Source organism: Vanessa tameamea, chromosome 5, assembly GCF_037043105.1.
Source record: "Vanessa tameamea isolate UH-Manoa-2023 chromosome 5, ilVanTame1 primary haplotype, whole genome shotgun sequence".
NCBI classification, from domain to species: Eukaryota; Metazoa; Arthropoda; class Insecta; order Lepidoptera; family Nymphalidae; genus Vanessa; species Vanessa tameamea.
Genome location: NC_087313.1, coordinates 8,722,427 through 8,738,752, shown reverse-complemented (window position 1 = coordinate 8,738,752; position 16,326 = coordinate 8,722,427). Strand labels below are relative to the sequence as shown.

At 32.7% G+C, this 16,326-nt stretch overlaps 1 protein-coding gene across 5 annotated transcripts in view; it reads right to left on the bottom strand.

Annotated features, from left to right (window-relative positions):
* The window catches only part of Sick (sickie), a 207,465-nt gene extending 193,684 nt beyond the window's left edge, over window positions 1–13,781 (bottom strand). For 3 of the 5 annotated variants that reach the window (XM_026628592.2, XM_026628593.2, XM_064220959.1), the window contains exon 1: window positions 12,447–13,779. In XM_026628592.2, the coding sequence (XP_026484377.2) occupies window positions 12,447–13,760 (1,314 nt within the window). In that variant the 5' untranslated portion in view covers window positions 13,761–13,779. Of the gene's footprint in view, window positions 1–12,446 lie in introns of all 5 variants that reach the window. The other 2 variants (XM_064220958.1, XM_026628591.2) reach the window with 1 other exon arrangement.
* Window positions 13,782–16,326: the final 2,545 nt, after the last annotated feature.

Below are 16,326 nucleotides of genomic sequence, written 5' to 3'. Positions count from 1 at the left end.
AACGATAATCATGATAGTGTTTCCGACAACTACGCGAACGAAGTCGCGGGCACAGCTAGTAGTAGATATATACGTGTAATACAATTGTTAATAAAATGTCGTTGTTAAATGACTGTTGTTTTATATGTATATTGTATCTGTGGAGCGCAAAATTAATTATGGCCGTCTAAAATCAAACATTTATTTTTTTCTCTTATACTAATACTATTGTATTCTACATTAAATAGTACTCCTTACTACTCAAGAAAAGCACACTGTCCTCGAAACTGAAAGAGACGCATCATTTGAGTGATTGAGCCAATTTTAGATGAGCTGCACGGAAGGGACGACGACTAGAATAGCACGATGATACTAATTATCGCCCCCGTCATCCGTCAGGAGGGATCTAGATAAATTCCATGGCGATTTATTTGAAAAATTACATCATTAACGCCTATAACGCTTGTTATTCGAGTATTGCCTTTTGATTGGTGAGGAAATAAATATGAATATATAATTTTGGAACACATTACGCATTAAACGTTGACATTTCAAAACAACACAGACAATTTATTACGAATAACTTATTAATAAATTATTTGATTTCAGAATGTTTTTTTTTTTTAATCTATTATTGTACCGAATCAACAGTCTCTCTTCAGACAGCCATAATTAAAGGGAGAGAATAATTTACGGCTACTTGTATAAACAATGAAAATAAACCCGACCGGATATAAACATCTACTGTCCCTAAAATCTATGTAAGCTTGAAGTATTCAAAGCTATTATTCAGCCTTAATTACTACCGGTTCGCTTTAATTGAAATGTTTTATATTAATATTGTGCTTCAACGTTTATCATACTTGTTTAAAGAAATTATTTCTTTAAAATGTATTCGTTATCTTGACTGACTACAATTTTCAAATAGTGAATATTATTAATAGTGTTTGCTTAATTGGAAAAATGCTACATTATTCGTGCATGTAATATTTATATCATATCAGTATCTATATATTTTTTTTTTTCTGATATGACAAAAAAATGATATCTTACACAATGACTTGTCTCGTTTCTATAATACGAAATTGCACCCTTGCGAGGCCGGATTGGGTTGTCTGTTAGTATTATAAAACAGGTAAAATATATACAGACAATTTATTATAAATTGTGTCTGTAATTAATTAAACGGAATCATTTATCTGGACACAGTTACATAAGACGTTATTTAAAATAAGAATCTCTGATAATTTGTTTGAACGTTAAATGCATAATCTGCAATAATAAAAATACTGTGTTTTATACTGCTTTGATAGTTTCAGGAAGTGTGTAATCCTTAATGCCGTGCTAAGGACAAATAAACGGTAGTCACATGTGTTTTTTGAGGTTGCCTGTTGAATTTCACTAAAAATAGACCGCCGTTATTGCGCCCCAGAATAATAATAAATTTATTTTCTACACTAATTTTACAATATACAAGGTTGATTAAAGTCCTTTAAGAATTAAGTACGACTCCGCTGTTCTAAATTTAAATTTCATTTATTTAACTAATTATTATGAAATAACAAAATATGTACTAGTGTGAATAAGTGAGATATATTTTACAAATACGAACAGATAAATAGGATAACTAGGCAGAATCGCACAGATTTTTAATTTACTAAGGAATATAGGTGTGTTTATGTGTGTTTGTGTATGTGTGTGTATATATGAGATAAAGAAAGAAAAAAAGTATAGATGATGAAAGTGCTAGTGTATAAGCTATGTGTGTGCACACACACATAGCTTATACACGAGCACTTTGATATTCCTCGTGAATATTCACCAATACAAACTGGAGCAAAGTGGTGGTGAGGTATTTAATACGCTCAGCAATTGTCTATTTTAAGGGGGACATTCTCTACCTGATTACTCACTTTAATTTAATTTTTCCTCAAATATTTTAAAAACGTAGTCGTATATATGATACCGAATTAACTCGATTTGCTTACAGAAAACTGTTTAATTATTCTTAAAAAACCGGCCAAGTGCTAATCGACTCACGCACCGATGGTTCCGTACCATTATCTATAAAAACGAGCAAAAAAATCACGTTTGTTGTATGGGAGCCCTTAAATACTTAATTTATTCTGTTTTTTAATCACATCATCCTTCATTTCACACTATCTGTAAAAATTTTAACGGTCTAACTATCTCGATTCATGAGATACAGCTTGGTGACGGACGGACTGACGGACGGACGGCCAGCGGAGTCTTAGTAATAGGGTCCGTTTCACCCTTTGGGTACGGAACTCTAAAAAAATATTAATAACATATGAATATTTTAAGCTATATATTCAAGTATTATTTTTAGAAGAAAACGAACCGTGAAAATCGTGAAAATCGAATGAAATACAATCTTTACTATCTAGCAACCAGCAGTCACCGGAAGTGCGGCTTCATATATCAATCGTTAAGTCTATTCCTATTCCTTCTCCGGAATCAGACGTGGAAATCATGACATCTGTCATCTTAATAAAACTATTACGTTTGTATCTGAGACTATTTATATCTCTAGATAGAGTGTCGCACTACACAAGAACTAAAACAAACGAGCCAATTTTAATATCTTAGTGTACGTGACAGCTACGCTTGACACTCGCGAATCTATTCAGTGACCAAGAGTTTGTTTTCGCTTGCGTTAGCTTTGGTTGACGCACGTGTTAGTGAGATATCTGTGATTTTATAATACATAACATAACATAAACAACCTGTAAATTTCCCACTGCTGGGCTAAGGCCTCCTCTCCCTTTGAGGAGAAGGTTTGGAGCATATTCCACCACGCTGCTCCAGTGCGGTTTGGTGGAATACACATGTGGCAGAATTTCGTTGAAATTTGACACATGCAGGTTTCCTCACGATGTTTTCCTTCACCGCTGAGCACGAGATGAATTATAAACACAAATTAAGCACATGGAAATTCAGTGGTGCCTGCCTGGGTTTGAACGCGCAATCATCGATTAAGATGCCAGCGTTCTTACCAATAGGCCATCTCGGCTCAGACCGCAGCGCCACCTACAATTCAATGTGAACCATACAGAGACCGACACAAATACACACGAGTACATAATCGAAATCGGTTCAACCGCTTAGGAGGTCAATTACGCACACATGTACATTATATGTGTGTATCAACGCTCACCGCCACTACCACTACAGAGTCTATAGGCACATTATATGTCAAGCTCGTACACTTAACTACTATACATATATTATATAAATACATACAGGTAAGCATAATTTTTTAATACATTTATTTTAACAAATACTGATAAAAAAATAGATAACATTAAGTGCTTAAATATATATACAAGTATGAATTAAAAATAGTTACTGTATAAATCTTGACCGCGTGGAATGGTGGCAAGAATGCTAGCAGCATTTCATAAGCATAATTGGAAATACAAATCCTACTATGCTGGTCTTGTGATTGCAAATGTAATATGATATTTTTAAAATAACACGTGTTTTTTTTAGTTATATGACATAGCGAGCATTCCCAAATATTAATAAAGTATGAGATCGTCCCCTATCACAAATACGCAAAGCAAACCAAATACATTATTAACTAGCACCCTATATCAAACGCCTTTTCCTCTCACCTTTGACATTGATTTATTTTACTGAGCAATGAAATATTTATTTCAGACGAAATGTTTATATATCATGATATTTTGCAGTGAAACGTCTTTGGGCACAATTCGACTAAAACTCAACTATTATCTACCGAGAGTATTTAAGTGAAAATTTTGATTTTCCAAACCTTAGTTTATACAAGAAAAGACATTGCTACGCGTAACCGTCTTGTAGCTAACAGTATGCGTAGGATTTAGATAATGTTTCAACTATTCAACATCAAAATATACGTTATTCAAGTAGGCTTTTACAAGCACTTTTGAGTCGTCATTGTACAAAACTATATTAAGTGAGGCTTCCACCGTTTGGGAATGTAGATTTTCCAACAATTGAGATATATCAATATTACCAAGCTTTAAAGGTAATGTCAAAATAATGAAACAACAAAATTAAAATATATTATTATAGTTTCACTTCTGAGATCATATACATTCATGATTAGGGAAACTCTATCTATACTCTATTCACTTGGTGGTAAGGTTTTGTAATAAACATAAACATAACATAATCAGCCTGTAAATTTCCCACTGCTGGGCTAAGGCCTCCTCTCCCGTTGAGGAGAAGGTATGGAGCATATTCCACCACGCTGCTCCAATGCGGGTTGGTGGAATACACATGTGGCAGAATTTCGTTGAAATTAGACACATGCAGGTTTCCTCACGATGTTTTCCTTCACCGCCGAGCACGAGATGAATTATAAACACAAATTAAGCACATGAAAATTCAGTGGTGCCTGCCTGGGTTTGAACCCGAAATCATCGGTTAAGATGCACGCGTTCTAACCACTGGGCCATCTCGGCTCATAAAGGTTTTCTGCAAACCCGATATTCTACCGCCAAACACTAGTGGTTAGGTTAGGTTAGGTATTCCGATTCGAAGATTGAGTGAGTCAGTGAAACAATATATATATAATACCTTAGTTTCCAAGGTTCGTGGGCGATGTAGGAATGGTTATAACTTCTTACAGTGACTACTATGGGCGATATTGGCTTACCTATGTCATAAAAACATTAATATATGAACCTAAAGTGTTTGTCTGATTTATTGCACTAACTTTAGTATCGAGCACTCGTGAGTTGGATTTTTTTTTTGTGTCAGAAAGCCCATTTATTGAGAACCCTTGCAGACACCGACGTGCTACTAAGTATAAATAAAACAATTTCATATACACAATTCATTTTAAATACGATATATATATATTGAAAAGACGTCGAAACATATTCAGGTTGAGGTTTATATAGAGGGGACTCTGTAATAACAAAATGAATGCACCCTCGCTCAATCGCGTAATAGGCTCTTAGGCTCCAAGATTTAGCCGGAAGACAGCTTGATAAAACCATAGAGTATAACATGAGTGAAATGGTAAATTTGTTAATATATTTGTATGGATTTATAAGTTTTTATAAAATTAAAACTCAAAGTACTGAAGTCCCAGAATTTCATATAAAGTTTCTTAAAATGATGTATCTCTGTGTACGTATATATAATAATTATGTATCTTTTTATCCAAGAAAGTAACAGTCCGTTAATGTCCAATACTGATAATTTTTCTACCACGCTGCTTCATAATAGTGGTGTGGCAGAATATCATCCACCAAATTCACTTCTGGCCGAATTTCATCCTATATATACATACGCATACACACTGAAAATATTTCTTGCGACGTTTTCTTTAACCCCCAAACACATGAATAATAAACAATCAAATTAAGTACAAAATAAAAAATATATATGATAATTATAATTGAATCGTTATGTTACAGTGTCGAATTAAATTTAAAACTAGCAAAAGTTACCACAGTTAAATGTAAGTACATATAATTGCCCGAATATAAACCAACGCACGTCAATAAAGATTGACGTGCACTGACCACTGGACTATCATGGCTCTCTACATGATACCTTGTATACAAGTTGACTAAAGAAGGTGGCATATAAGTTGACTTTAAATATTTATAGTAGGATTATCGTATTGGCAGATTCAACTTACAATAATTATTATTTATTCCTTCATGGTCGTTTAAGAAAACGCAAAACTGGTAAGTTTATTGTTTTAAAAATTGTAATTTTACTTTTTATAAACAAGTTTTAATATTTATTGAATTAAATTAACGTCATCAACATATGTATTATAATTAACGATATGACTACGATAAACTATTCACAAAACCTGTAATTATGACACAAATTATTGTATTAATCGCTTATCCATTATTTGCGGGAAAATTTCGAACTCGATTTCATTGTTTTATTACTTTGGCCGTATTTCGTAAGCCACAAATTGCTAAATATATTTTGGCATAGCAACTTTCATAAATACTAATTTATAAATGTTTTACATTTTAATATTTATGTATGTTTTTTAATATACCTATCAATAAATTATTTTTAAAGGAATAAATGAAAAAAACAGGTAAATACAGATGGAGTTTTTGACGGAGCGGACTTGCATAGAAGAAGCCTACTTACTCCTCCGTGAAGGTACCCAGACTATAATTTTCTGGAAATACAAACTCAATAGTTTTTAAAGTGAAAGTACAACAATATATTTTAAATCTGTTATTTATGAAATATTGTTGTTTCGTTATACGCAAAAAGATTAACTTAATTTTGATCACCTATTCTCTTGACATCACTTTGAATTCTTTATTTAAAAACAGTTGGAATTTAAGACACTAGATTTACGAATATTGTTTTCTAAAATGAAAGGCCTAATTAAATGTTTCTTAGCGATTATAACACGACTGTATTATTTTCACCATTCATCTACATTTCCAATAAAACTAATGACTACTACTAGACTTTATCGAAAACGCTCGTACTTTTCCTTATACTTATATATAATACTTATTATCCTTGTATATACTAAAATAATTTTTATGTCAGATCGTATACCAGGTATTTTTTAAACTCAAATATTATAGATTTTCAGATACAATTTTATTTTACGTTTTGCCGGTAACAAGTCTAGCGATGATTAAATTATGTTCGGGGTTCGTGGACGGTGTAGCAAAACTTGGTTAAAGCAAATGCTCTCGGCGCTCTGGGTGATTTCTCTTTTAACCCTCAAAATTATATTTTAGACGTTTATTTCAAGATTACCACTCAACTCAACTAACTTATAATCGTTTCAATATTGTCTTTAATAGCTAATAATAGCACTATATAAATATTTTATCTATAAATCTTCTGCATATGCGTATGTATCTGAACGCCTAAACGGTTGAAACGATTTTGGTGAATTTGTGTGTATTTGTGTCTTTGGTTCTTGGTCCTTGGGTGGTTTACATTAGAGTCGATGGATGGCGCTGCATACTGGTACAATGTTTTTTAGTATAACTTGAGACGGGGCAGCTATACTATTAATTGTTTTATATTAAACATTGCAAACTTTGATTATAGTTATAGTTTGAATAACTTACGTATCCAGTAAAATAATGTTTTTTTTTACCCAAGATAACTTTACTCGATTATTTAAACACCACCAATAATACCTATACAATAAAAGTTATAAAATCAAGAGTAAATTTAAAGTTTGCTTCAGAGTATTTAATTCGCTTGTCTCAATCAGTAACAAGGCCGTAAATAGTAATCGAGTTACGGGTTCGGTGCGTGAGTGGCGTAGCAAATTAACCACGCAGCATGAGTTTCTGATTAGAAGATTTAACGTCACGGGTGTAATACTCGTAATCTTCATACAAATATGCATTGATTGCTCATTTATTTTTTATATAGTAAAACTGCTTTTGGCGCCAGTAATTCCTGGTCGAAACGAAGTGCAACACTTTAATATGTAACGTATCTTGTTTATTTATAAAAGGCTCATAAGCAGTTGGGTCACCAGACATAACGGATACTATAATAATTACTAATTACTTTTCACTGTTGAAGATTTTTATTTCGGTTTCTCAGAGAGTATGTGAGTCTTTTTCAAAAAATGGAATCTTCATATCCAGTCGCATAAAATGTGTTTCAGTAATAAAGTTTTAGTTCGTACTGGAGTAAGAATTATTAGTTTTAATTCCCTCGTCTCAATCAGTAACAAGTCTGCAGCCAGTAATTGGGTTACACTCCCCGCGCGTGAGCGGCCTAACAACAGCGCTGGGTAACTTTTACTAACCCCCTTTTTTACTAAAATACTGGTAATAATTACATTAAATTATACGCTTTTCAACGACTCTTTTTTAATTCTTATTTAAATTTTGCATTATAAAATATTGTTATAATATGCAAATTATGACTCACTTCACATATGAAGTGATCATAGCAGACACTATATTCTTAATATAAGGAAATATTGAAATTAATACACAATGAAATTTGGTACACAATAAGTCTAGACTATTTGTGTACCAAATTTCATTTAAATCGGTCCAGTAATTTTGGCGTGAAAGCGAGACAGACAGACAGACAGACAGAGTTACTTTCGCATTTATAATATTACTATAGAAGTATAGATAAGTTAATATTACGAAGTGTATGGATTTCTTATTTAATGTAAAATATGTATATTGTTAACGTACATTTTTAAATAAATAAATAAATAAATAAACAAATAACTTGTTATTATGTAGAGTTCGGGTTATTCGAATTTACGGTGCGTCTCTGCGCCTCCCGCGACACGAACCTTACTTGACAAATTGAAACAGCAAGCAGTTCAATCGACTCGAAGAAAACCAAAGGAGAATCGCAAAAAAAACGAAATGTAATAATTATTTAATAAACGCGACAATAATTTTAACGCATTATCTTAAACAAATTAGAGAGCTCTATATATTAGTATGTAATAATCATTTACTTCATAGTCTCAGTTAATTGGGGTTGTACTGTATTACCTCACTGAAAAAATAGAATATATTAAATAATACACTAAACCAAGATACATAAACCTTATACCAGAACATGCAGTATCTTTCGGAGAAGGTTTAAGTATATCATAAATTGCAGGGAACGTCTGCCGACGGTTTTGCTTGTATATAAGGCATAAAAAGTAAAATAAATCATAAATGAAAAATATCATCGAACTTATCTGGAACAGAAACTGTAGTTGTATATTTTGTAAATAATAAATTGTAATAATTAATTATTAAAGCATTGTAAAAGCAATATCGAAAACTAGGGAGCACGTTAAGACACCGTTTTCTTACTTCAAAGTGGCATTAATTCAATAAATTTCTCCTAAAACCTCGCTTTCCATCGGTCTTGTAGCCGATTCCCCTAAATGTAAAGAGCTCTTGAAAGGTTCTCCTTGGACTCAAGATCTTTGAAGGGATTGTTTAACAGCATTAATATTAAACCTGCTTCAAATATCAACAGCTATGTTATATACAGTTTAACAATATAAAAAGTAAGTTAGTGTTATGTAGTTTATATGAACGTACCGTATCGAATTTATACTTATTTTCAAACATAACTGTTGTTTATGCGTTTAGGTTTTGCAAATGAATATTTGAACAATAGTATTATACGTACGTATAATATTATAGTATAGTATATATTATATTATATATATTATAGTCTAATATATACGTATAGGATTATACGGTAAGGATAACTCATTCACAGGCATTTTTTACTTGACTCGTTGCTTAATATCTTAAGTTTTTAATTACAGCACAAAGAGAGTCCCGACTCTTGTACGTATGTTAATAGGTTAATATACAGAAGAGGCATAACTTATACCGAAGATTTATGTTTGTCAAAAATGCAAACATCATTATCTCACCCGTAGACACGGTGACTGAGAAATATTAAATAATCCTTACAATTTTCGAATGGGGTCGCCTTGATAGTTCGATTTTAATATTGAATTTATTTCATGTAGGCGCTACGTGCATTTTGGTCTTAAACGTTCCCGTATGAACTTCAAATGTTCATTCAAACACTGTAACATTTGTATCTCACGTGGAAATGAAACATTTCATCACTCACTTCTGAGTGAAAGCCTTTACGCGTTAGTACGAGGGTCCTTAAGAGGTCCTTCTAAGCTCGGCGTGTCGAGTGTTTGCTCCCGGCGCTTACATTACTTGTGGAATGGATTCGTTTTAAATGTCAATAAGTTTAAATTTCATTTATATTGAGATAATTACATTTATTTATTAATAAAATGATAAATTCTATAATTCTTGATATAATTTCGATGCGTCCGATTGACGACGTGTTGAAACCGCCTTCTTCTACTTTTATATGTGTAAATCGAATATATTATTTACGTTATTGTAACGATTTAGATAATTTAGGGCTATTCATAGAAAATAACATTTAAAAGATTCAGAATATAGTTTTTTTAAAAAGAAGTGAGATATCATCATCCAACCAATCGCTGTCGACGGATGGATTTAGCGTCTCCCGAGTTGCGCCAATTCTCCCTATTTTCTGCCTTCCGCTTCCTTCTAGGTCCTGCCAACACTTTTCTGGTCCAAAAATTTTCAGGTCATTGGTCCACACCTTCTACGCAACCCGGGAATTCAGTATTGAGAGCAGCCCTAACCATGCCCTGATGAGAGTTCTGCCGCATACATGCGGAGCACCGCACGAATGGGGTGGGATACGTCAAAACGATCTCATAGGCGATCAGATCCGAGGTGTTTTTAGTCTATAAGAATCTCAAACAACGCGTATTAATAAATGAAAACGCAATGTTTAGATTTTTATCTGCGATCTTCATTCAGTTATAATATTTAATTAGTTATTTATTACCTTAGTCTACATCTTATTTATAGTTAGTTATTATCAACAATCTGTCGAATCTTGGAATTACCTAATTAGTTTTTAATATCAAATAAAATCAAGCAAAATTATTTTATGTTATGTGTAAAAAAAGTTTCTCATTTATTTGTACACAAATATTATTTGTAAAAAGTAAGTTAATATTACGTCATATTACTAACTTTAAGCTATTTTATCAAAGCTATGTGACATGTTCTAATATATTTTGTGTGGATGTTGAACTTTATTGCATTTTCTCGAGAACCACGTATAAATCACGTATTCGTTGCGCGAATCCTCAGTAATCAGACAGTAGATTCTCATCGTCTTGCAGCGAATGTAATTTGCGTGGCGATCGCACGTCACATAATAAATATTTCAGTATGTCAGTTCATTCAGATACACTAACTCTGATAGCTTAACAATAAAGCGATACGAACAGTAGTGTAGGAGGGAAGACAGTACAAGAATCTTCCCTTCCTTATATTACATGACACATGTTATCGGTTAAGTATTAATCGATATTCCTTGCGTAATATTTTATTATTTCGGGAATTCCTCGAAAATAACACAATTAAAACATGAAGGTGAAATTTAATGTAATGTTACTATTTTAAAATTAAAAATTAACGTCAATTCTTTCCTTTAAAGTTTCTTTTGATTTAGGTATAGCCGTGAAATGACAAAATGAAAAAGAGCAAGGTCTATTATTATTTTTGAATATTATTATATATTATTGTTTGCAGCCATAGAAAGGTTGCTTTATCTTTAGTTGTTTTAAATATAAAAATGTGTGAGAACGTTATAAAATATCTGACTTACTGGCCAGGGTTTGAACCCACAGCCTTCGGTGTAAAAGCACATTGTTCTAGCCATTAAACTATTTTAGCTTATCAAAAATCACATTACATTAAAAAAAAAATATAACACAGAAATTATTCACCAGTTATTATTACAAAACCTTCCAAATATATATTTTTTTAAAAACATGACTTTTCGTTACTTTGTACTTAATTCATTTCTCATTTCCAGACAATCTATTACGTATATGGGTAACGTAGTCCATGGTGTAGCTGACTAATGACTAAAGAAACATTCAATAGTTCGTCTTCCCCATTAACTCCCATAATAAATTATATCGTAACAAAGAAACGGTTTGATACAACTGAAAGTCACCATTCAACAAAACGATGTTAAATAAGTCATTTTTATAACTTATTACTAATTAACGTTTATTCCAGCAGGGGAAGAAAACACTTTATTAAATCCCATAAAAAACAGCATGAATTCGTCATATTGTAAAGTCAAATGGAACGAAAAAATATTTTCAGTTAAACAGTAATTGCTTGCATAAACGCAAATGCGATCATTAAAAAGTGAGTGAAGTACGCGCCTTCAGTTCGTTATTTGCGTTAAATGGACCCATTTGGAAATTAACTGCACGATTGCTCCCAAATAATGGACCGGTGTAGAGTGATATATGAAACTATGAGTCGGGAAGCTCAACAAACGAAGGGGAATTTGTAAAGGATCTTATAACGCATTTGTGAGCACATTATTGCTTAACGTCATCTAACGTCGAGTAGCAGAACTACTGACAAACATCTATTTATTTCCAAAATATAAATGTTACTAGATGGCGCTATTTTAATATATTTTGTTTTAGTTTGCCCTTGCCCTATATGCTTCGTTAAATATATTAATTATTGTATTAAATAAAAAATAGACAGAACATACACATATAATTGATTGTGAAAACATTAATTATGATTTCATAAAATAAAATATACTTTATCCACTTGCACCTAGATGGCGTTACTGATCATATGTTATATATAGATGTCGCTACTAGTTACGTATTATGCGTGATTTTTTTATAAGGTATTTATAGCTAGAATTAGTTAAAATATGACTGGTATAATCGTATTGAAGTAAAAAATAGAAGACCATAGATACCTAATTAATTTAATTAGTAGACTCAATTATTAAGTTATTATTAAAAAGTGAATATTCTCAATAATTGTAATATAATCCTCACCTACATGTTCAAAATACTATTATAATCAAAAATAATTCTAGATACTCACCCTTATTTGTTCAGTTGCCTTTTTCGCGACTACAGGATCAAGAATTTTGATGTCCAAGTCTGAGGTAGATTTCTTGGCTGTTTCACTAAAAACTGCAGCGTTCACATAATACGTAGGCACTTTTTCACTCGTCTCACCAGGAGAATTAGGGGACAAAATACCACTGTCTGTGTCACTAACATTCACTGACTTCCGTGTAACTATAGCCTTTTCACTGCTAGGAGATTTTAAGGGAATCCTTGATTTTTCACCGGTTTTTGAAGGGGCTCGTGATTGTTTAGGTGTCTCCTCTGGTTTAAAGCCAGTGTTTGGGTCGAATATTACATAGTTGTCCTTGTCGCACCTTACTTTATTATTGATGGTAACCGTATACTTTTTGTTGGGACTTAAATTTAAAAACGGATCCTCGTTATCAATTGGACTTTCGGGTATAATTGATTGAATTTTCGGAGTGATCTTCTGTATCGATTTCCCATCTATAGTACGTCTCACAACTGTGTCGTTGCCAAATTTTAATCGAACATACTCGTTGGATATTGTTCTTCTAACCGGAGACGACAACAATGGTGAAGGCTTGGGTTCTTGAGAAGTAGTTTTATTGTGAAAAAACTTTGGTTTATCCATTGCTTTTACTGGAGAAAATGGTAACTTTAATTTTGAAGTCTTTTTCTTTTGATTACCACTTAGCTCTACATCACTATCGCGAACAGTGCTCTTATATACAGGAAGAACACTTGATTTATCATTTAATCTATTTACATTTGTTGCCTTGGTATTTTTAACAATATCCAAAGACTTATTGAGCTTCTTAATAGGCAATGGAGTTTTTACTCTCTTCTCTTTAGTCTTTTGTATTGTCTCTACCGATTGTAAAAAATGCCTATCTAATAAACCATCTTGTGGTTTTATAAAAGTTTTACTACGATCACATTTCGATAAATCACTCTGAGCAAACAATTCTTCTTCGACAGGATTTTCCAATAAACTATCAATAATTATATCTACATCACTTGATTCGGAATTGCTTTGAGAAGATCTATTTTCATTTATAATACACGATATCCTTTCCTCTACCTCCAGAAGGGAATCTGACTTGTCAGTCTCATCAAGACTCCTTGACGTGCCACTACCAGAATCTGATGGCGTTTGAACTTCGAATATTCCCTCATCTTTTAATAGATGTTTCTTTGAAGAATTTTCCGGACAAGACGATCTTCTCCGTTTGACCGTCCCAGTTGCAGCTGAGGGGGAATCCCAATCCAAGTGTTGGATTACACATGGGCCACTTTTTTTAGAACGTCTCGGGCTAGTCATTATTAGCCGCTTACATTGTTCTATCACTAGATATTAGTTTTAATCATCCGTGGTTCTGTTATAATGTTGGAACAGCGAACAGTAAGCGAGTTGTTGATTAGAAAGAGATAGCGGCTTAACTACACCGTGGTCATTAGTGGATCGAACACGAACACGCCGCCGGACACGATTGTTATCTAATTACGAACTTGACGTAAACGCCACATGGGACATAAACGCCTCTGTGTATTTGCTATTCTGTTAAGTGTTAACTTTATTTTAAAAGAAAAACCCAGTCTCCAATATCTATCTACATGACCAAAAATCGTATCTTATCTTTCCGTGCCAGAAGGCAATTCAAAACAGAATATTGCAAAAGAACCAACCCAATCAAAAAGTTTCGTCCATTTTCGATCTTTAAGCTAAAGGTGCTTACAATTATCCACTAACATAGGCAATCTCTAAATGAAAAAAGGACTATAATTCATATTACAAATTTGAAAGAAGTTGCTATTTTAACTCCAAGCATAAAAACGATGTTAAAATCCTAATTTACTTCTGTTCTCTATTTTAACGATTATGTATAATTTTGATTAATTTGCCTACTCTTAGTTTGACTGATAAGCGTCATAGGAAATGTATCATTTTCTTCTATTACACTTCTGTTCACAATATATTTACTAAAACATATTCAAGTAAGGTTTTGAATTTCGATTCAAAACACAATTCCTAGACAGCGGCAAGACCGGAAGATTGTTTTGCATTGCAGTATCTTACATATGTTGGGCTCAAATACCGAACTAAACATTTCGTTGCATTGGAATTATATGGATACATAAAAACGTTGAATATATTTTATATTTACATTGCAATAAGATTATAAAAAAAGTATATGGTTTAAGATGTATTAATGACGATACAAAGTTTATTATTTTAACTATCTTTATTAAACACTATGAGATGAAATTATAACAAAATTTTGTTGGTAAAAAATTTGGTATCTGTATTCGTAGAAGTTTTATTTTTTATTTTTAATGGCTTTTACATATAAAACAATTATATAATACATAACAATAGGGAGTAAGTACGTGGTGAATAATTTAAATTTATTGTGGTTTGTGATATGGTTCAATTTGAGTGAAGGGTATTTAAACACCACTTCTGCAAGTTTTCAGATGCATAATTGTGTTTATAATTCATTTTGTGTTCGGCGATGTGGGCGAAAATCGTGACGTAACCTACACGTGTCTACCAAACCGCGTATTGAAATAAGGTATGGACCTTAAGAGTGAAAGACGCGTTAGGCCACCCATCGGATATGTGGTTAGTTTTTTCACTTTATTTTATAGTTTTTATTAAGTGACATCTAATGAAGTTATATCGCATACTTCGATACAAAAGTTGCTTCAAGAATTACTTCCTAACGCTGTGTGATACTAATTAACGGAGTAACTAAAAATACATAAGGCATATTTTTATGTTTCCTTATACATATACTAGTTTCTGCAGGCGGCTTCGCTGTGTGAGGATTCAGTTTTTAAGTACATAAACATAAGATAATCAGCCTGTAAATTTCCCACTGCTGGGCTAAGGCCTCCTCTCCCGTTGAGGAGAAGGTATGGAGCATATTCCACCACGCTGCTCCAATGCGGGTTGGTGGAATACACATGTGGCAGAATTTCGTTGAAATTAGACACATGCAGGTTTCCTCACGATGTTTTCCTTCACCGCCGAGCACGAGATGAATTATAAACAAATTAAGCACATGTAAATTCAGTGGTGCCTGCCTGGGTTTGAACCCGAAATCATCGGTTAAGATGCACGCGTTCTAACCACTGGGCCACCTCGGCTCAGTTTTTAAGTAACCTATGTCAATTCAATTGTATTCAAAGTTTAAAACTTAAAAGCGTAACAGACGAACAATTAAATAAACTCATTTTCACATTCATAATATTAGTCAAGATAAGCATTTAAGTGGACAGTTTCACTCGCTTTTCATTAGTAGCAGGAAGCTAATAAGCAGTGAGAGCGTAGTTCGGACGAAGTTACTGAGAGATTTTGACAAATTAGTCCCGAGTGTCCCCGCAAGGTAACCTAATTACCCGAAAAGTACGAGCAATAAATAACTTCACCGACTGCGAGCGTGACTTAACTTGCATTTTACTTGGATGAAGACAACACGTATCAAACATTTTATTCTGTTTAAGCTTACCATTATTGAATACGGAATTAAGTAGCGTTTACAATTTCGAATATCTATAGTGCAATGGTTTACGGACGTCGCAGGTTCGATCATGAACCCTTGAGCTATTATTATACCCACATCTAGCATAGGAATATTAGTGATTCCTTAAAATGGGCCATTCCTACTATGTTTGAAAATAATAAATCTAATATTTATTCCAAACATTTTTGTAAAATATATATATTCTGATAAATAATATGCTTTATGTTCTATTTTTCTTATTTTTATTATTAAGTTGATTTTTTTATTAATGTATTTGTAAGTAATGTATTTGAAATTTTATTAAAAAACTAAATTTACTATATAATAACAAAAAAAAATCCTTCACACATTTGTCTAGAT